The 21,237-nt window shown below is 46.3% G+C and overlaps 2 protein-coding genes across 6 annotated transcripts; both read right to left on the reverse strand.

Moving 5' to 3' along the window:
• Nucleotides 1–3,951: 3,951 nt before the first annotated feature.
• Nucleotides 3,952–16,264, reverse strand: rprd2a (regulation of nuclear pre-mRNA domain containing 2a). 5 transcript variants are annotated; one of them, XR_006956027.1, is made up of 12 exons: nucleotides 15,770–16,264; nucleotides 13,973–14,102; nucleotides 13,552–13,712; nucleotides 13,380–13,432; nucleotides 12,974–13,100; nucleotides 12,570–12,745; nucleotides 11,877–12,225; nucleotides 11,514–11,732; nucleotides 11,017–11,244; nucleotides 8,482–10,595; nucleotides 5,790–5,862; nucleotides 3,952–4,458 (listed from the first exon to the last, which is right to left on the reverse strand). XR_006956027.1 is itself a non-coding variant. In XM_047019022.1 (10 exons), the coding sequence occupies exons 1-10, from the start codon at nucleotides 15,960–15,962 to the stop codon at nucleotides 8,869–8,871; spliced, it is 3,360 nt and encodes a 1,119-aa protein (XP_046874978.1). In that variant the 5' UTR covers nucleotides 15,963–16,264; the 3' UTR covers nucleotides 7,726–8,868. The 5 variants fall into 5 exon arrangements, 3 of the variants coding, with proteins under 3 accessions (XP_046874978.1, XP_046874979.1, XP_046874977.1); XR_006956026.1 differs by having other exon boundaries at nucleotides 3,952–4,475; XM_047019022.1 differs by lacking the exons at nucleotides 3,952–4,458; nucleotides 5,790–5,862 and having other exon boundaries at nucleotides 7,726–10,595; nucleotides 13,552–13,709.
• A 1,123-nt stretch (nucleotides 16,265–17,387) lies between these two features.
• ciarta (circadian associated repressor of transcription a) lies at nucleotides 17,388–20,941 on the reverse strand. The gene is made up of 6 exons (XM_047019327.1): nucleotides 20,697–20,941; nucleotides 19,434–19,777; nucleotides 19,263–19,338; nucleotides 19,066–19,144; nucleotides 18,779–18,932; nucleotides 17,388–18,529 (listed from the first exon to the last, which is right to left on the reverse strand). Exons 2-6 carry the CDS (start codon nucleotides 19,773–19,775, stop codon nucleotides 17,993–17,995), a joined length of 1,188 nt encoding a protein of 395 aa, XP_046875283.1. The 5' UTR covers nucleotides 19,776–19,777; nucleotides 20,697–20,941; the 3' UTR covers nucleotides 17,388–17,992.
• Between the last annotated feature and the right edge of the window lie 296 nt (nucleotides 20,942–21,237).

Here is a 21,237-nt window from a genome sequence, read left to right on the forward strand (position 1 = left end):
TCTCAGTGGTGTCGCAGACGAGAGCAGGAGATGATGTTGAATTTGTAACAGCAGAGTTGAAAGTTAATGGCACCCTTCAGCCTCAGTGCTGCAGTCTGTGTTCCTCCCTGCCTTAGAATTGGTTCTATGTTATTTCTTTGTGGCGTTCCTGACAAAGATGGGGAAGTTAATTATTCCTTGGCAGTGCAGGTGCTATTAGATGACAATTACACCACAGCTGGTAGGGGGGGGTGGGGGTTGGGGTCTTGTGGAGGGCGGAAGGGGGGTGGAGCCAATAAGATGGTTTTCATCATTTCGGGGGAAGGGGTTATGGTACATAAGGCGGACGGGGGGAGAAGGTTGTTCCTCGATGCTTATACAAGGCTTAAGGTAAGATTGTCTGTGGCAACTAAACCCAGAGTGAGAGGGTGAAGAGTGGAGAGAGAGAGAAAGAGAGAAAGAGAGAGAGAGAGGGGGGGGGAGAGAGATGGGGGGCAGGAGACAAGAGAGGGGGGATAGGGGCTGAGAGGTTTGGGGGGGGGGGTAACTACGGGGAACCTGCATGCTGATCTCCTCAGAGAGGTCAGAAAGGTCAGACTACTGTCATGCTAATAATGGGATTTATAGTACTGCTACCCTCCCGCGCGCTCTCTCTCCCCCCTCTCTCCCCTTTTCCCCCTCTCTCTCCCCTTCTCTCCCCTTCTTCCCCTTTCCCCCTTTCTCTCACTCTCTCTCCCCCTTTCCTTCTCTACCTCTCTTTGTCTGCCCTTCCCCTATTTCTCCTTCTCTCTGTATCTCTCTCTCCCTCTCTTTCCTCCACACACCCTCCCACCTCAGTCCTGTAATGTCTCCGTCGGAGTAGAGATGATGAGAATCCCGACGACAAAATGAAAAGCAGGAGACCGTGAGGGAACAGAAAAGCACAACAGGAAGACAGGGAGAAAATGAGTTTGAGGAGAGGAGTCAGGAAGTCGGGTTCACGTCCTCCCCGCCGTGCCCGTGTACTCCGTCACCATGGCGACGGCGCAGAGAACGCCTCGTTGCGTCACATTCTGATCCGCAAATGTCACATGATCGCACACCTGCTGCCTGGTTCTGCTAATAACGCTGCCTTAACTTTGATTGGAAACACAGTGGAGAGGCGGGGAGGGGAGGAGGGGCAAAGAGGTGGAGAGGGAAGATAGAGAGGAGGGAGCAGAGAGAGAGAGTGGGGAGGGAAGAGAGAGAGTGGAGAGGGAGGGAGGGAGGGAGGGAGGGGAGGGAGGGAGGGAGGGAGGGAGGGAGGGAGGGAGGGAGGGAGGGAGGGAGGGAGGGAGGGGAGGGAGGGAGGGAGGGAGGGAGGGAGGAGAGAGAGAGAGAGAGTGGGGAGGGAAGAGAGAGAGTGGAGAGGGAGGGAGGGAGGGGGAAGAGAGAAAGGAGGAAGGAGAGAGAGAAAGAGTGGGGAGGGAGGGAAGGAGGGGGAAGAGAGAGAGAGAAGAGAGAGAAAGATGGAACTGAAGATAAAGAGAAGCGAGGGAGGAAAGCTCCGCAGTACGGTCCTAATCTGTCACCTCTCGACCCGAGGAAGAGAGCAGCCAGACAGGCAGCAGAGTGGAGGGAGACGCGGCCCAGACGGAGGGCAGAAAGAACGCCTGTCCTGACCTTTCTAAGGGCCACGTTGGCTGCAGGGGGAAGTCAGCCTCACATGTCAGACTCTGTTAATATTTCCGTGTTACAGTGTTGTCTACACTGTGCATCGGACTGGAATGCCACTTTTTTTTTTTTTTTTCGCTCGGTGCTTCTGAGCGTTAGCTGTGTGTGTGGTGTGTGAGTGTTTTTACATGTGTGTGTGCGTGTATTTACGTGTGTGTATTTGTGTGTGTGTATGAGCGTGTGTATGTGTATGAGCGTGTGTGTGTGAGCGTGTGTGTGTGAGTGTGCGTGCATGTGTGCATGTGCGCTCTGCTTCTGTTGAGCGTCAGGAGGAGTGACTCACCCCTGGTAGCGTCTTCTGTTCATGCAGTGCATTCTGGGCCTTCAGGGCAGACTCGCGGGCACAGTATGTCAGGAAAGCACATCCTGGAAACAGAGAGGTTGGAGAGTTCAGCCCGCCGAACAGGGCTCATGCAGCGATGCGAGGGGACACGAGTGCACAGGAGAGACTGTGATTTCACGTTAAATTAACGGTTATTTTTCCGTGACCTTCCCAACAGCCTGTCAGCGGTAAGGCCAGATATTAGTGCCAGTGTGAGAACAGAGAGTTGATAGTATTATCGTTTCACTGTGAAGTTATTTTTGTGTTTTGTTTACTGGTGGCTGAGATGCGGTTACTTTACGATGCCAGGCCCAGCGGACTCCTGGTCAGATCATTAACCCTAGAAGGACCGGCTATTTCGAGGCCTTTTAAAAAGCGTTATGGTCAGAGGTGGATGTGGCGAAGGAAACACAGAACGTTCCTTGACTCCGAAATACTCTCAGAACGAGTCACTTCTGATCTCTAATCTTATGCTCTATTTACCATATGAACTACTTGCATGTCGCTTGTAAACACTGTGAGTGACAGACCATCCCTGACTATGAATAACACATCTGTGATGCCGAGGCCTCAACATTCACATTACCAGGAGACACCAGAGACTTGAACCTTGCCTCTTCCACACTGCCCAGCTCCCCGCAGGGACTGTTTCAGACAGGGCTAAATATGACACACATACGGTGTTGTGTACAAGGGGGTTGGTTTGCTCCACTAATGACAAACCTTCATAAAGGCTTCACTAGGCGACATGATAAGCCTTGGACGTCTTTCATATGCAAATGTCATGCAACATTAAAGGTGGTGAAATGGCACTGCCACATTTGACTGAAAGAAAAGAAGAAAAAAACGGTTGTATTGACCTCCTGGAAAAAGGTTTCCATGGGAATATATTTGCTTGTAATTTATAATAGATTTCTCTAAGGCTTTCGACGACCAGGTGTGGTGGTCAAACATGGGGCGCAGACTGTTTTTATTTTCAATATTATGTATTATATCATTTATCTATTTGCCATGGCACATCTGCAGACAATATCACATTAAAGCGTTTTTTTGTGATAGAACTTGTTCACAACTCATCAAGTCAAGTAATCGGAAGACTGTGCTCGCCCTAGTTCTGAAGACACACGCAGCCGTCTTTAGCCGCGCGCTGGGCTCACCTTTATGCATCCCCGTGTATTTATCTTTTATCACCGTCAGCTCATAGATCTTTCCAAACTGTTCAAAGATGGGCTTCAGATCCTTCTCTTCCAGGTTCCGGGGAATCTGCCCGATAAAGAGCTTGATCGCGTCGGCCTCCTTCATTGAAAAGTCGTGGGGTGGGAACAACCGGTTGATTCCCGGAGAATGACAGACAGAGAGCGGACAGGGAGAGAGTCAGGGAGACCCAGATCTCCGGAGGACTTGGAGATGATGATGAACAGATGATTCTAAGACGCTCTGCACAAGGGGGATTGGGGGAGGGAGAGATACAGGTGTTAGATAACATAAATAAAATGGCAGATAGCCTATGCTACTTCAAATGTGGGTATTTCATATTAATTCATTTGTTGATTAACAATAACTTGAATTGGGATACATAATTTTTGTGAGTATGACTGATAGAATCGTGCTTCGCGAGAAAACGATTGAGGTAATAAAGAAAAAGAGCTCAACTTAGTTGCAGGCTCGTGATAATGACGCTGTTATTGTTTCAGCAAGTAAATACTATATGAACGCAATTATCATTATACAGCCGACCCCTGGGGGGTTTATCTAAAAATATCTAGATTGCAAAGTAAATAAAAACGGTGATTAGGTTAGTTCTATAGGTTCATGCAGCTGATACTCAAGTGGATAGGCTACATAAAAACAGACATTCGGTGTCAATATAGGACCTATTGTCAATGTGTTCACTGGCAATGATTTGAATATAATCTATTTATGAAAAATATTTCAAGATCAACAAATGTATCCCTTACCAGTTTAAGGTCCTCTTTTCTATGCCCACGGTTCGATGGGATCTTCACGGATTTTTCCCTACAATATTCGTTTAATAGTAATTACTGTTGTCCGTGCTCGTCTCCTGTTCTGTTCATTGGGGTGTAAATCAGGACCTATCTGAGTTACCCTCCGCGAGCGCACGTAACCAATCCCAGCGACTGTTCTTTATCCGACACAAACATCGGCCAGTACTGCTTGATCTCGCCGTTTAGTAGTGATCTTTGTGTACCAAACCTTTTTCCCAATCCAAATGTGATTACAATAATATTATATACCAAAATGACAACCTCGTTTAGATTATTCAAGCGGTTCGTTAGAATAATAGGCAGGGGAATGGTATTGCCGCCGCTCGCTTCTGTGCAGGCTCCCCCTCTCTGTCTCTGTGTGTAGGCTACTCCGTTGCTTTTGACGTCGTAAACCGGTGTCTCCCTAGCTGTCGATCTCTGTGCTCCATCCCTCCCTTGGGTTGCAACAAGCCGTGATGTCTGTGGGGAGGGAACGTCTGCAAATCAAACAAGGAATTGAAAAGAAAAAAGAAAATATTTCCGATTTAAACTTCCAATATAAATTGATAGCCATATATCCGAGGGATATTTACAAGTTATAACACTGTTTTACAATGTATCTACATTCCTTGGTAAAACATGTTGTATTCGTCATGTTTTTCGTCTTTGACGGAAACCGTGAATTACCAGACGGCCCCTGACATCAAGGGATGCAAATCCCTTCTTTGTTCTCGCAGTAGCTGACCGAGGTGCTGAAATGGTTGTATACGCGTTCGTGACGGACATTCCATAAAAACCTTTTTAAACGTCAGTCATGTAGGCTAAACAGATGAACAGGTAGGCTACGATAGCCTTATAGTGGATATGAAGTATTCAATGACTGTCACACAGGGTTCCATGTTCATATCGTGTGTGTCCCCATAAACAAGCAACCATAAACAAAACAAAAACATTCACTATACAGCCAACATGCGCGCTCAAATTCGGGTGCACATATCAAATAATCACTAACGTGTGGCCTATATTCAGATAAGCATCATACGCCGGAGCCAGGATCGACCCAACAACCACACTCATTCAATCTCATTTCTTTTCTTTCGCTGTTGTGTTCTAAGCACTTCTTAATTTGCCTCGGACGGCTACCATCTGCCACGGTCCTAAATCCTACGTCTCCATTCGACCACTCCATCCCAATAATACACACACGGATAAAGAACTTACAGGACTTAAAATATATTTTCCATTCATTTTAAACTACACGAGCATGAAGAGAAATACTTTTAGTCAGTCTGTGTATGAATTTAGATCATACAGTGCCCTACTAGTGGAAATAGAACAAGATGGCAACTGCCAACGATTTATGTCAATCAATATGTGAGTGACAAATATAGGACCACGTTATGTAAATAAATGTCTCACATCAGACTGTTTCACCATCACATTGCCGCCATTGTCTGTTGACTACTGATTTAGAAAAGTAACCAATGAGAGCGTCATGTCACAGGCTGTTGATTTGATCTTGAAAGAACAACCATCATAGTCATGACATGGGCCAATTTAATCAATACAAACAGAAAATGAAAGCACTTTAGGGTTTGAATTAAATAAAACGTTTATTTACATTGTCTTTTTTTCCAAGACATACATCAATGTGACAGACATGTCAACACATCAGTTCATCAGATGAAAGTAAAAAAAGTAGTTGTGTGTGTGTGTGTGTGTGTGAGTGAGAGAAAGAGACAGAGAGAAGGGGCGAGAGGAAGAGAGAGATATACAGAGAGAGAGACAATACTAATCCTGACTATACTCACCCACTGCATAATAGAGTCAGAGGCATCATCTTGTATCTCACCATCATTTGTTCCCCTCTGGCTATGCTCTCTCCTACACACGCACGCACACACACACACAGTACGAGAAGGAACAATAAAACACACATTTGAACAGATTAATCAGCATATCTTCCACAACGTACCCCACAAAGATTACATTGAAGAACATAATAATCGTTTCATAATAAAAATGTATTTGTATCATAACCTTCAGTGAATATAAAATCATTACAGTGCCTGGACCAGTTGTTTTACAAAACCCCGTATTTCTCAAACAGCTCCAGAGGGGGGGGGGGGGGGGGGCATTCAGGAGTGACAATTAAAGACAACTTCAAGTGAACAGGCCTACGGTCCTATTCTAACGGTGAGACAGATTGGTAAAAGGACATAACTTGATTGACATATCTTCTAATCTTTTCAATTGTTATCATTTTTCATTGAATCACCCAAAATTAATTGTGACTGCTGCATCTACACCATTATACATTGTATTATAGTGAGCCATAGGAAATGTAAAACTGGTCTGTAGATCGCAAGGTAGACTAAATAATCGTTAATAAGCTCATGCTACCCTACACTGATTACTCATCCCGGTTAATGTAGGCCTTGAAATGTGCGTCAGCTGCTCGTGTTTGTAGAACGCGCTTCTAGAAAAAAGGGTGGAAAACACGGGCTTGTTTTGATTGTTGGGTGCCGACTAATGATTGGGCACAACTTCAGGCGTTCAACGAGATCTGCCAATCACAGCACAAAGCTCTTCAAGTGGGCGGGAAGACGTGACAGAGCAATTATTTCCTTCTACCAGTGTAACATGTCAATCTTAATTTATACAGCCATCGTACAATACAACGCGCCCACGCAAATACGAAATTTCTGTGTGCTACAATCCCAACAACAACCGGCTAAATTATGTCTGGCTTTGCTCTGCTTCACGCCAACTAAGGTAGGTTGTGGCAGAAATCTGTGGAGCAAGACAATATTAATCCAGAAAGCTGCTGACATCTAGCGGCAATTTAAAAGAATTGCGACGGCATCTATTAGCCTATCTCCGGTACAATACGCCCACATGGCCTTCACGTAACAAAATCATTTTATAAATAAACAGCAACAGAAACGCATCAAATTCATCAGTGTACACCGAAATCCTAATCCGCAGACTTACTGATCCTAGTTTGAACATCTGTTGAACCTAATACTAAAGTACCTTTATACAAACGATCAAGCCTAATTCACACTCTCTCACGGCTACGTCCATGTTTCCTCAAAACACGCCAATCAACAATAATATTACAGTAGGCCCACTACGATAGCCTTCACAAAAGTCAACTCCAACCCACCATAGAACTGCCGTTCCAGCAGTAACCTAAACCTCACATTTTTGAGGAGCTATAGACCCATAGTGTTTTACGCATCAAATGTGTAAATGAATAAAAAATAGTTGTGAAAAAATCTTAAATATTCTGGTCTAAATCAAAGTAGCCTAGCACTAATAGCCAAAGACGTGAGAAACAACACCTTTTCGTTTAATTAATAAAATAACTACTTTTTCTATAAGACTTTGGATGACTTCGAAGCTGGATCATATCCCTAGCGTGTAATCTTTTCAGACACCAGCCTAAGGAGCAAGAAGCATTCAACCCGTGTTCAAAATGAAGACGCAAAACCATCAACTGAAATATCAATGATCATCATGGATGATCTTCATGATCTGTTTTACAGAACCAAATACATCAAGACCACAGCAAAAGAGAATACAGTTAAACTAGTACTCCAATTCTATTTAGCGTCATCTCATCAAAAGCCAGAATGCGTTTCAGATAAAATGCTAAATTGATTGTGATTTGTGTTGCACCAGACAGAATGAACCAAACTTGCTCGGTACAATGTTTTTGTGAGAAGGATTTATGAGGTAAACTATTTGAATTGGAAAAGGAATCCTAATTAAGTGATGAGCAGATATGACTCGGTCTTCGGTTAATAAAAACATAATTGGCCTCAAACAACAATGACACGGTGGTTTTGACACTCAGATTTTTATTATAAACAGTACAGGTAAAAACGTCCGTTGAAACCGGGGACTCGTTTCTTCCACCTCCAAAATGAACGTCTTCTTTCTGCCGGAACGAAGGCTACAAAATAGTCTTTCCCCTAAATACCTTTCTCACACACCCCCTTCCCACAACTAGACTTTAGCCTCTCCTCATTGATGACCAGGAGAGACATAAACCGCTTACGAGAGGCTCCATGTCACGATGTACACTTGATGGCATCGGTTTAGAAATATAACATTCGAGGTCTTAGCATAAACAATCACTGACCCTCTCCCGGTAAAGAAACAAATATTGTTTCAACAAAATGCGATGAGAACGGAAAAAAGTGTGATCGTGTTAAACCCTGGCATCTTGATGCTTAGCTGGGCCTTTGAAACGGGAGACTAAACGTTTAATTCTATAAAATAAAATATAAACCTAACAAGAGCAGAAACAGAAACTACAATTCTGACTTTTTTGTTGTAGTTGCAATAACGAGTAATTTCAAACGCAGACTAATTAACAATGTATAGGTCAGCCCATCCAAGCAGAACACACTCAATGCTGTCTGAAGGGGAAGGTGAATTATTGATTAAATTTGAACAAATATAACGAACGAAATGTAATAGCTATATATCCACCTCATTTTTCCTTTTAGCCACGGTCTTCATACTTCATCTCCACAAACATCTTCAGCGAACGTCGACTTTCCCTCCCATCTCTCCTCTTCTCCTCTCTTCTCCTCCAGCCTCTCCTCTTCTCCTCTCTTCTCCTCCAGCCTCTCCTCTCAACCTACAGGGCTTCCTGCTTTTGTGTCTGTTGTCACCCTCACATCTTGCTTTTAAGGGCAAAACCTTTTCCGTCATTTCTGAATCCCTCCTCTCTCCCCCTAGTCCCGACACCGGCAGGAAGGCATTTCAGTGGTGTGGCCATCGCAGAAGTGAATCCCCGCCCCCCTCACTTCCTCCCCCTCGACACAGAGACCTCGACGTGCTGTGGAACAACGAGCTCGACCCTCAGCCCACCAGTCAGAAGTGCGGGGGTAAGTGTGGTCTCTTCGGGGGGAAGAAGGGGCCCCCTGGCCCCCCTCCTAACGGGTGTCCACCAAAGGGCCCCGGCCGTTTCCCCCGGAGCATGGCCCTCGGGTCGGGGCCGCGGAGAGGGGGGCGGGGGGGCCCGCGCGGGGGCCCCCGTGGATGACCTCTCAGATGGGGGTGGCGAGCAGGGTGGAGAGGGTGGTGAGGAGGGTGGGGTGGCCGGGGGTGACGAGGGGGGAGGGGGTGCATGTGGCCATAGTGCGGAGGGGAGGAAGGGCTGCGAGGGGGGTAGCTGTAATAGAAGGGGTCATCGTCGGGAGAGATGGGGGGGGTTAGGCGCTCCCGGGGGTACATGTGAGGGCTGCCTGGGCGGGGGAAAGGCTCGTAGCCGTCTGGGGGGTAGTAATGGTCTTCTGGGTGACGGGGGAGATTGTGAGGGTAATGGCGGATATCGTCGGGGTGATGGTGAGGGTCGTCGTAGTAACCACGGACGTCGTCGGGGTGACGGTGGGGGTCTTCGCGGTAGCGGTAGTCGTCGGGGTGACGGCGGGGTTCGTCCGGGCGATAAGGAGACTTGTGCTGGTGGTCGTGGATGACAACAGGAAGGACACTGCAGACGCCACTCTCCCCCTCCAGCTCTGGGTTAGATGGATTCTCCACGGGTACCATCCCATCTCTCCCTCCTGGCATGACGGAGCCGGGAGGGCCCTCGAAGCCCTTGGGGGGAGGAGGGAGGTGGGGGATGGGGGGTAAGTGAGGAATAGGAGGCAGAGAGCCACTGAAGAACCCAGAGGGGGTGCTCTCATGTTGGGGGGGCAGGCCCTGAGACTGCTGGGCAGGGTAGGAACCCTGGCTCTCGCCCTGGTAGCAGTACTGTCCAGGTTGGCCGTTGCCTCCCGGCACGGGCATGTTGAGGCTGTTGGAGTACATGTTACCGTACCACCCTCCTCCCCCACTGACACCAGAGGTCGGCCCTGCACCGTGGAAACCCTGCGCCGTAGTCACACTGCTGCTGTTCCCTGGCACGCCACCGTGAGGGACTCCCTGCCCCGCCGCCTGCCCTGCGTAGGGGTATGGCTGGTACGCCTGGCCATTGTGGCCCTGAGGGCGGCTGGGGTCCTGCCAGATGTCACTGCAGTAGCCTGTGGTGGACAGGGGGTCCACAGCCCTGCTGACCCCTCCAGAGGACACGCAAGTCTGGCTTAAAGATTGAGGCTCCGCCTCGGTCTTGTCCATGATCTCATCTTGGGTGGGGGTGCCCCCGCCCTCATCCCTCACGGGGGTCCCCTCCTGGTTCTCCGCCCCCGGCACGGGGCTGAGGTCGCTGGTCGTCCCGGGGCCGGGTTCTCGGACGAGGCTGGGGTCACAGGCGAGGCCCAGGTCAAAGGCACTGAAGCCGGGGTTCCCTTGGAGGAAGCTGTGGATCTTGGACTCCAAGGTGGAGGTAGAGATGGGTGCCGGTTGGTCCTTGATCAGACTCGTGCTGCCCGGTCTCTGGGGAGGCATGGCTGGGATGGACAGGGGGGCTGCCTGGGGTGTGCTGGAGCTCCTAGCTGGGGTGGAGATTTGAGGGGAGGGCAGGAGGATGGGAGAGGGCTGGGAGAGGCCTGCAGAGGAGGCTATGGGGGCAGGAATAGGGGCAGAGGTTGGGATTTTGCCGATACTGGAGGAGTTGGATGATGTGCTTCCAGCTGGGCTGTTCAACAAGGAGGTAAGACCTGAGTGAGAGAGGGAAAACAAAAACAAAGGGCTAAAAAGGGCTGTACACATTTGAGTTGAGTGACTATTGATATTTAATTCAGTACCCTGTACATTTTGTTGAATGTTTTTCTCCCATTGTTGTAACAATGCAATTTCCTCTTTGGGACTGATAAAGTGCTACTCCCCTCTAAAAGATATCGCACACACCACCTCCTATTATACTCCTAGTCCATAACCTCCTCCACAGGAATCAATACATAATAAAAAATATCACCTTCACTTAAATACTAATAAATAGTATTCACTTAGCAGACGCTTTCATCCAAAATGGGGAGAAATCAAACCTGCAACCCTTCAATCTGCAGTCATGTGCTTTTATCACTGAGCTGTACCTATCCTTAATCATAACCGGGTCTCTCCCTCCTCCTCCCCCCTCACCTTGCATCACCCCACCCTGCGCGTGTGTTTTGGAGAGAGCTCCCAGGAGTTCACCCGGGTTCATCTCCACCTTGGATAGCAGGCCGACCTGGGGGGCGGGGGACTGGGGGCCGGGGGCCTGGGGGCCGGGGGCCTGGGGGGCGGCCGGGGCCACAGGGGGGGGCTTCACTGTGGAGGGGGCCGGGGAGGAGGTAGACCCTGGGTACACACAGGACCCTGGAGCCCCGCCTGGTACACACACACAGGGGAGTATTTATAGCCAGAAGACAGCATTGTAGCCAAGTATACTTTCGGCTCATTTTGACGAGTCATAAGCTAGCTGGCTCAAGTTTGATTGTTCACATAAACCTTGTATATTTAAATATCTAATATATATTTATGGCCTTATTTGTTTTAATATGTAGCACAACTTTTCATTACACCAATTTTTCTAAAATTGCTAACTTGAACATTCAATAAAGTTATTCCAGAACGTCATTTCCTGCCTGCTGACTCACCTGTATTCTTCATGGCTGAGGTGATGTTGCTGAGGATGGAGTTGATTTTCCCTAGGTCCACATTGGTCAGGCTGGCTGTGATCATGGCTGTAGAAGGTGTGGCCTGACTGCTGGGCAGCACCTCATTGGCCAGTGACGGTTGAGTGACAGCAACAACAGCCACCGGATTGGACACAGCGGTCAATGGGGCGGGGCCCAACGCTTGCTCGTCAACTGCGACTGGACAAGGAAAAGGCATGTCAATCAACGTAACTGTCACAGGACAGTCACTGTCACGTTGACCGCAAGGCACACCAAAGAACCAACCAACCCCCCCAAGAACCCAAACATTCTCTGTCCGCTCTACAGAAACCCCCACCTCACCTTGAATGCCAGCAATGTCTGTCTCCTCCCCCTCTGATAGATCCATATCCTCCACGTCGCGGTTGTCTTTCTCCCCCACGGCGAAGCCGTGCCTGGGGGACCCTCCAGGGGACGACAGGGGGCTGGGGGCCTCCCCCAGGGTTATGTCCGCCTCCTCGTCCATGGCCGAGCCGTCCAGGTCGGGGTCCAGGTCGGCCATGCCGTGGAAGGGCGATTCGGAGCCGGTGGGGGAGGGAGCGTCTGCGGAGGGCGAGGGGACGGGGGACTCGTCCAGGTCGGGGAGAGTGGCCTTCAGAGAGTCCAGCTTACGCTTCAGATGGGAAACACGGTTGGCAAATGTCTGGTAGGCCTGGAGATGAGAGAGGGACGGCGGGAGGGGGAGGGAGAGAAGAGAGAAAAGAGAGAGAAGAGAGGAGACAGAGGAGAGAGAAACAGTGAGAGAGGGAGAGAAACAGTGAGAGAGACAGAGAGACAGAAAGAGAGACACAGAAAAAGAAAGACAGACAGAAAGAGAGAAAGAAAGAGAAAGAGAGAGAAAAGAGCTAGACTTAGACGGCCGTGCTAATAAACAACGACTGATGACTATAATCGATTAGGTCATTTGGCAAGGTGGTCAATTCCTGATTAAATAACAATGCAGATTTTAACATCACATCCTATTCATCCATCCATGTCACTACACAGCTGACTCACGTTGGCAACAATCTTGACCTCCTTGTACTGCATCTCATAGAAAATGTCTGCGTTGCCCAGGGCCTCCAGCAGAGGGGGGCCTGTCTTGACCTGTTTGTCCAGGAAGCTGACGAAATCCTGGAGCTTGGCGCTGCCCTCCTCAAAGTCCTTGGAGAATTTCTTCCCTCCGGCCTTGTCTAGAAGGGTGGAAATGTTTTTTAAAGAGGTGAAAAGGAGGAATGAAGGAGAGCAGAAAAGACAAACTTGATAAATGAAGGAAATCACGTGTCTAGACAAAATGCACGGCGAAGGAATCAAGCCTTAACAGGACAACACGTCTACAGCAGTCCTACTGGGTCAGAGGAGGGAGGGAGTGGCGAGGGTTGGAGCGGAGGAAAGTGTGATGGCTGCATCGTGTCTGGCACCTTTGAGCTTCTTGAGGGCCTCTGTGCTGCAGACGTCCACTCTCATGGCAGCCAACTGCTTCTCCCTGATTTCCACCTCCTCTACCGAGCCCACGTACTTGGAGAGGAGCTCCATCATAGCCTGAGGCTGCATGACAGGGAGGCAGGCGGGGTCATAGGTCAGACTACAGGACATATCGTGCTTTCGAAAAGGACTGGAGGTCACCGTCGCTCACTAGCGCTATACACAGACTTCCTTTGATAATGTTTGATCATGTTGTGAGAGTACGGCTGATCGATGTGTGCGTGTGTAATGTTTGAATTTCTTGTTTACTTATTATTGTGTGTTATGTATACACACGCATACTGTGGTTGAAAAACTAAAAGTGAGAGTAAGATTACATTTAAAATACATTAAATATCTTACAACAAATTCAGCCACGATTTTGGATTGGAGAGCAGCTCTATTGTCAACTGCAGCTGAAACAAAGAAAACATTGCATGAAGACATGATAATCAAAAAAACGACCAAGAGTGAATACGGAACTCTTCTTGTGTACGACGAGGCACATCCAAACGAAAAGTTGTGTCGTCCTCACCTTTGACCTGTACAGGTGTAACCACAGCAACAGGAGGGGATTCCTCCTTCACCAGGTAGCCCCTGAGCTCCGAGATGAGTTCATCCGTATAGACAGTCCTCTCCTCCCAGATGGTTAGAATCCTGCCCACTGCCTTCACAACCTTGGGGTCCCCAACACTACTGCAAGAGAGGAAGGAAGTTTGAATCGAACGCAACTTTATTCGCACAGCCCTGTCACAACAAGCAATGTTACAGAACCCTTCCACCCCGAGTGGTTCCAACTACCTTGCAACATTACGGAAGGAAGTTCTCAAAAGCTTTAGGATGGATATCAATTTATATTTTATATATATATATATATATATATATTAAACATGATATATTATCAAACAAATACTTCAAAAAGATTGAATAGCCCTAATCTAGTGCGTTTTACTCACTTGACCATCAGGAAGGCATTGGGGAGCACCTCAGCAAAGGCAGTACGGTACACAATGGCGTTCTTCCTCTTACAGTTCTGAATGACATCGTTGGCAAGGTACAACAGGTTTAGCCTATGAGAAGCATCAGCTGGAGAGAGGGGAATGGACAGGAAAATGGTTCAGCACAGGACGCCACCGGCAACATCACAGAGGTCAGACCCACTTGAGTCATCAACTCGCCATGCAACTGTGTTGAAGGAGTGGACTAGTTAGGCTATACAATGAATTATCTCAATAAACATCCATAGAAATACGCTATGGGCAAAGAATTTGGATTATGGACAGATGTCAGGGATAGAAACAACTTGTTTGAATTCTATTATTTTGTATTTTAATATTGAAAATATGTGAGAGAGTATAAGATGTGCCTTGCCAAAGGCAAGCATGCCCAATTGAGTTCTAAATGAGGACATTGGGTGCTTGGAATATTAGCTGTATAAATGTTCACTTCAGTAAATTTTTCCCAGGCATAGTTGTAGCTGTAGCATTAGTAGTAGCTTAATCTAGTTCTAACTCTTATCAAGAATGCATAAATATACTAATGCTCCCAGGTAGCTACCATATTCTATTTTGACCAGGTCATCTCACAGCAGGATTTGCTCATAGAGCATACAACAACCCGAATGCAAGGGGCACCCCCTTCAATAGACATTTCCAGTTATTAGTAAAAAGCTTTCAGTAAGCACCAAGCAGCCAGCTGTTAGCCCGCTAGCCTAGCTAACGTTACTGCTCAAATCCGTTTGTAGCTAGCTAATGAAAGCTAGCTACTTTTAGTGAGTGAGATAAACCTTAATTTCATAACTGTCAATGTAGCTCGAAACATACAATTTGTACACATTTTCCCTCTTGCTTGAAGTGCAGCAACATAGAATCCCATGGAAATCTTTAATTGTCATTTAGAAGGGAAAAACTGGCATTTTGTGTACGACAACAAACATGCTGCTAGCTACCAGAAGTTGTTGACCTGGCTTCTGCAATATCCAGAAGTGATGTGAGCATAGTGAGCGTATGCAAGTTAATGCGAAAATGTCAGTTAACACAACGTTCCAAATGTAATATTGGCGTTTCGGTCATGTTGACTTAAAGGCAAAATATAATTTTACAAATTAGTAAGAGTTTTTATAATCATTTAATAACAGTATTTATAAATATTTTGATATTTATTTGTAATATTTTAGTATTTATTGGTTTGGCGGCCCACCTGCATTACCCGTAATGGACCACTGGTGGGCCGCGGCCCACAGTTTGGGAATAGCTGGTCTAGACATTCAAACAATAGCCTACGAGTTTACATGATACACATATAAAATATGCCTTGCATTAGCAGGCGGCATTAACAATGGCAACATTTAGTTATAACGCCGTTGCGCAATTAGCCACAGGTTTGACACAGTATCGCTTCAAATTCGGTGGCAAGCTAGCAAGCTGGATTGTTCACACTCGTATTGGGTCACAGGGCAGTCCCATAATGTGTAAACCATCTGCTTGTGGACTACGACCAAAAGTGTACATAAACAAATAGGATACCTGACATAGGTTTTTCGAAAATTACCAGACCAAAGATAATGAACGCTCATTAGCGAGAAGAAGCCCAAGGCACGTTAACTGATACCTTAACACAGTAGCGGCACACATTTATCAGAACATATTCCCTGGTTCAACACAACAGCTACTGAAAACTAGAAGAACCAAAACGAACGGACCCATTCTACCTGCTAATGTAATGTCATCTAGCGTGGCTGTCCATTTACTTACATTTCCTTAGCCATTTCATCCAGTACCGTACGACTAGGCTGTGGTATTTCTTGTTGTCGATGCACCAGTTTGAAAGACCTTGTATAGATTCCATTGTGTTCGACACCCCTTGAAACCGCCGGTCTAAAGATGATTCAAACGCAGCAGGCGTGCCGCGACGGTGGCCACTTGAACCGCCAGATCCTGCAGCCATTTCGACTACAGCTAACCCCTAGCCTAGCTCTTCGTAGGTAGCTTAGCTAGCACTGAAGTGATCATAAATACGGGGCACTTTGGCTGCCCGCTTGAAGTAGCATGAGCTGTCCGCTACAGACAACTATCGTAGTTAACGAACCTCTAAAGACAAACCAGTGTCGCTAATATAATGTTCGTACTTTCATTATTTCTTCTTTAACCATGAATAAATTAAGCAAGTTAGCTTGCTAGAGCTAGCTACATTGCTGCTGAGTTGGTTGGTCGTTATGGGTGCACACTTTCAATAACAGTCACACGCAGCGATAACTTCTCCATTGTATCTTGCATATAGCGCCATCCAGTGTTTGTCTATGGTAGAGGCTGAAAGGTTTAGTTAAAGATGGTGGTTTTGTCCTGACAGCTGCTAAATTACGGCAAACCTGTAAACATTACCGGTCTCTTCATTGCCATCTCAGTCAAAGAAAATGCTAAATATACTGTATTTCACCAAAGATTGCTCTTGGGTAAAGGTACTAAAAAATAAATACTGTTTTGATGAACCAAACTGTCACTTTATTGTATAAAATGTGTGCAATAGTTCGTTATATTGGGCTTAATGCAGAAGTTGATGGGGATTTTCAATAAGAGGGAAGACAGGGTAAAGCTGGATAAGCGGATGAAGCAGAATAGAAAATAAATAACATTATAAAATGTCGTCATGTTCTGAGACAGCAAAGGTGCATAATACATGTCAGCTTTTGAGCTAACCCATTGGTACTGTGGAATACACTCACAAACGGGACATATTCCTAACGGTTAACCAGGGCATCAAATATAAAGTTTAAACGTTCACAACTTGACTGATGTTTAGACATCTTATGAAGGCTTTTTTAAAGATCCCTATACCTAGGTTTTTGCTACAGTACTGCAGTGATATCAACAGTATCTAGTAATAAAGTGATCCTATCACTTTGACATTTGGTCTCCCATACATTCATCCTTGCCCAACAGATGAACATTTCCCTGTATGACTCATCCTTTCTCAAGTAAGTCAGTACCCAGCACTTATAGGTTCCTTCCATTTAAATATTGACAACTAAATTGATTTGTCTGCAGGCCAGCAGGGTTGGATCAGTCATTCAATATGAATGATAATGGTGGTTGGCATTCTATATACGGCTCTTTACATCCATTACAAACCAACATAGAAGAATTAAAATAAATTATTCTCCGTTTGTATCTAGCAACTGTGAAGCACATCAGTCAGATTGACAAGCACAATAACTATTCCAACCAGGTGTAATTCACAAGTAAAAAAGGACAATGAGTCTCATCAAGTACAATTTCAAACCTGTGACACTTGTTTGCAAGTTATTTTTGGCAACGACATTGTCCTCAAAGGGGATTTTCGTTTGACAACCCCCCCCCCCCCCCCCCCCCCCCCCCCAAAAAAAACTGTTACACGTAGTTAAAAGTTAAGACTGTAAATTAAACCCAATAAATACCTCAAGTCACCAAATACCACAACTGCAGGTATTCAAAGGGCTCTCACACTCAGAAACTGACTCTGAGCAACAGACTTCTTTAATAAATACAACCTATGGTTGATGTTTGATAGTTGTATATTGTAAACTGATTTAGATCAGTGCTACACTTAATACTTTGTGAGCATTAAAAGCAATGGTTCTGCTTGGCACTTTTTGGCTGTATAAGTGCCAGAAGTATGGCATTATTTGCGTTTTAATTATATGGCCTATGATCCCATGCATTACCCCAATTTTGCCATGGGATTCCATAGTTAATTTTAGTTATTTACTATGAGTTATTTACTAGTACTTTACTGTATAGTACATAGCATGAGACTGCATGTATATTATGTTGCAATGTAAAATAAAACAAATATTCAAAATGGAAAACACTGTTTTATCACATCAATTGTAAGAAAATAGTTCTCACACAAGAATAAAAAAGTAACTCTGTCACAGGTCATATACATTAAAGATGATCAAGTAGTGCAATGGGATTCAGCGTGGTAGGGTTGGACGAAGACTACGTGCAGACGGATGAACTGAAACCCTCCTCTTCCTGGTTCAAAGGCTTCAGCGAAGCCGAGCGAGACTGGCTCCGCCCCCGAACTTCCTGTGACGTCATCGCTGCTGGCCTGCCCTCCGCCTGAGCTGTGCCAGGGGCGCTACAGCACCTCGGCAGCTGCCCTACAGGTAGGGGGATCTGCGGTGAGTCAGCCACAGCGATGGTGGAGGAGACGCAGCTGTCTTGTGTTGCCGGGCTGCCACACGGAGTAGGAGGGGAGATCACGAGCTTCCCACCCCCCTTCTCTCTCCTCCTGCACGGGTGCGAAAGCCTGCGCGCTTCGCACAAATCGTGTTCCAAAGTCCGACCTCCGCACTCCTTTCCGATTTCAGCTACCCGAGGCTCGCTGGGTTTTCTGGGGTCTCTGGGCTGACTGGCATAGGTGGCTGGCTCTCTCAGGGGCGCTGGCAGGTGGGGATCACTGGGCTGTAGGCGCTTGCAGTGGGGTGGGGCCTCGCTGGTGAAGTCAGAGTCCAACCAGCTCAGCTTACGCTTCTGTGTTAGCAAGAGGAGAGATGGGTAAGTTTTTATTCCTGATATCATAGTAAACAAAAACTAGCATACCTAACACAAGAGATAATTCACAATTAAGACAAACTAATGACGTGTCTGTGTGCTGTTATTGTCTGGTAAATGTTCAAGTTTTTGGGGGGACTTTGTCCCCATGTCTTTTCTGAGTTTTATTATCGGTGCTTGTAAAAGGGCAACAACAATGAAGGTTTGTTTTGGCAGAAAAGGACTCACTTTGACTGGGATGTGTAGCTGGTTCTGGTGCCAGCGTGGAGGAAGGCTGGATCTTAGGTTCTGTGTTGAATGAACCTGTGGCTCTCTGATCACCTGAGGGAACCAAACCTTCAGCATCATCTCCACCTGCAGCAGGGTGCGGAGGTACTTCTCACTGCGAAGCACAAAGGGAGGGGAACGTTAACATGTGGAGGACTCAAAAGGGGCACCTCAAATCAAACTAGTACATGGCTGTCTTTGACGACAACAACAGGGTTTTGGTTTTACACAGATCTGGTGTCATTTACCCCATGTCAGGTTTCTGCAGAATTCCCAGAATCCTCTGAAGTCTGTCCATGGCAACGCTCTGCTGGAAACTGCTTAGACCTGTCAATCAAGACAACCCAGATTATTCCATGTTAAATCTCCTCCCGGAACAACAGAATATGTCTTGTTGTCAAAATGATCAGCTTTTGAAGGTTGTAGTTTCAACTGCAGTGCTTACCTCTCTCAAACCTCCCAGTTTTCAGCCCATTAAGCAGCTCTAGTAGTGGTCTGATGTAATGCTGCAGTTCTGTACACTAGAAGAGAAACCAAACACAATCCCAGTTAGATACTGTGTTGCTTAAAACAGGCATCAACACCAGGGCCACACACTTAAAGAGGCAGTACTCACTTTCTTAGTGAAGGCCAGGTCTCCTTGAGAGGTGGCCCCTTTGCCTAGCATTGTGTTCCTTGCCGGGCTCTCCTGGGGAGGGAATGTGGCCTTGTGGGGACGGCATTCTGCTTGGCCATTCTCTGCTCTGAAGCGGTCCTGGTCGACAAATGCCAGCCGTAGCCGGTGTACTCCCTCTCCCTCTCCGACTGAGGCCTTGCTCCCAACGCTCTCACCCTCACCCTCAGAGGAGAAGACATCTGCCTCGTCCTCCGTCAGGTCGCTCTCGCTGAGGAGGAAGCTGGATGTGGACGGGAGCGAATCATAGGAAGGCCATTTGGAAGAGCTGCCCAGTGAATGCATTCCTGGAGAAAGAAAATATAATTTTTAAAATATATACACATAAGATAATAATTAAACAATGGAAATCATTGGAAAAGCTTGATTGATTTGGTTCTGTTTTAATTTAAACTTGGGAAGATGGGCTTTCCGTTCAAAAATAGCTACGGGATATAATTAAACAATATCCCTCAGATGTTAAAAGTGCACACCACTAGACGTACAAAATTGATGACAACGTGATGTACATGATTTCAACAAAACAACCTCAGTGTGACTTCGCTGATCATCTGACACATCTGACCAGAATGTCAACATCGAAAGGTGTGCCGCACTGAATATTCAGGAGCGCTCCAATCGGTATTAGTAGCTACATAACTCCACGAGTTGTTGCGTTGTGGTACATGTGAACGTGAGAGTGACGCATACCCTGTACTCCTCCAGTGAAGATTGGACTGTCAGCTCTTAGCTAGCTATAACAATAACAACATTTTTTTTCCCTGTACAACTGCTGTGATTAACGCAAACGGTATAGTACGGTTAGATAGAATAGACAAGTTATTAAACTATTCACTAGCTAAAATGTGCCGATTTTCTCATTTTGAATGATGGCTCCGCTGTACTTTTATTAGAGTTAAAGACGTACCACACGAACAAATACATGGTCTTAAAACACAACTTGCCTCGATCAAGTAGGCTATTTGGGTATACTGAATGTCATGAAAAAGACTCCCAATGTTGTTGATATCAATGCAAAGCACCTTGCTGTACATTAATTCCTAAGTTGCACTTGTCTTTATCCGAATATGTGAAAAACCTTTATATTCACAGCTAGATAGACAGCTAATACTCCAAAACAGTGTTATGGTCCCGTACTGAAACATTTTACGTCAGTTAAATCACAAAAAGTGGAAGAAAAATGGAATTCTTGCTAAAAAGACTCACCTTGTGCAACGGTTTGATGTGCCTAGGTAATTTAGCTTTAATCTTCAGTGTAGCTGGTTGTATGAACAGAAGTCGAAAAATAACGTAATTAAGGCTTGAAAATTGTATTCCCGTTCGTTGAGCTGTTGTAAGCGTCTGTTCTCGACGCTGGGTATCGTCCGTTGACTCCTATTCCCTCCTTCCAGGTTCGGTTTACTTTACTAGACGTTAGTACAGCGAGGTGAAACATGTGAGTAGCTTACACGGTCTCTCAAAAAACTACACGTGTTGTTCTGTGTGCTCACCACCGATTGGCTAGTCTTCGAATGACTGCTCTCCCATTGGCTTTGTGTGTAACCATTCAGTGACATCCTTCGTAGCAATTGGTCCGCAACGGTTGCTCATGCCCGCACGTGTCGGTCGTGTGGATGGCTGTATACTACAGTAGTCAACATATGGGAAACACGAGGCATGAGGCATCAATGTCCTACACGGGTTAGTACAACGCGGTTCGGATGATACAGACGCGCATTGCATTTATGTCAGGCTTTTGTACTCATGC

This window comes from Hypomesus transpacificus, chromosome 4 (genome assembly GCF_021917145.1).
Source record: "Hypomesus transpacificus isolate Combined female chromosome 4, fHypTra1, whole genome shotgun sequence".
NCBI lineage: Eukaryota > Metazoa > Chordata > Actinopteri > Osmeriformes > Osmeridae > Hypomesus > Hypomesus transpacificus.

Coding starts and splice junctions, on each gene's coding strand:
- rprd2a (XM_047019021.1), bottom strand. CDS start 15,962: ATGGCTGCAGGATCTGGCGGTTCAAGTGGCCACCGTCGCGGCACGCCT. Junction 12,746..12,973: donor GGCCCTCAAGAAGCTCAAAG/GTGCCAGACACG, acceptor CCACCCTTCTAG/ACAAGGCCGGAGGGAAGAAA. Junction 12,226..12,569: donor AGGTCAAGATTGTTGCCAAC/GTGAGTCAGCTG, acceptor TCTCATCTCCAG/GCCTACCAGACATTTGCCAA.
- ciarta (XM_047019327.1), bottom strand. CDS start 19,775: ATGCATTCACTGGGCAGCTCTTCCAAATGGCCTTCCTATGATTCGCTC. Junction 19,145..19,262: donor AACTGGGAGGTTTGAGAGAG/GTAAGCACTGCA, acceptor CTTGATTGACAG/GTCTAAGCAGTTTCCAGCAG. Junction 18,933..19,065: donor CTGCAGAAACCTGACATGGG/GTAAATGACACC, acceptor TGTGCTTCGCAG/TGAGAAGTACCTCCGCACCC.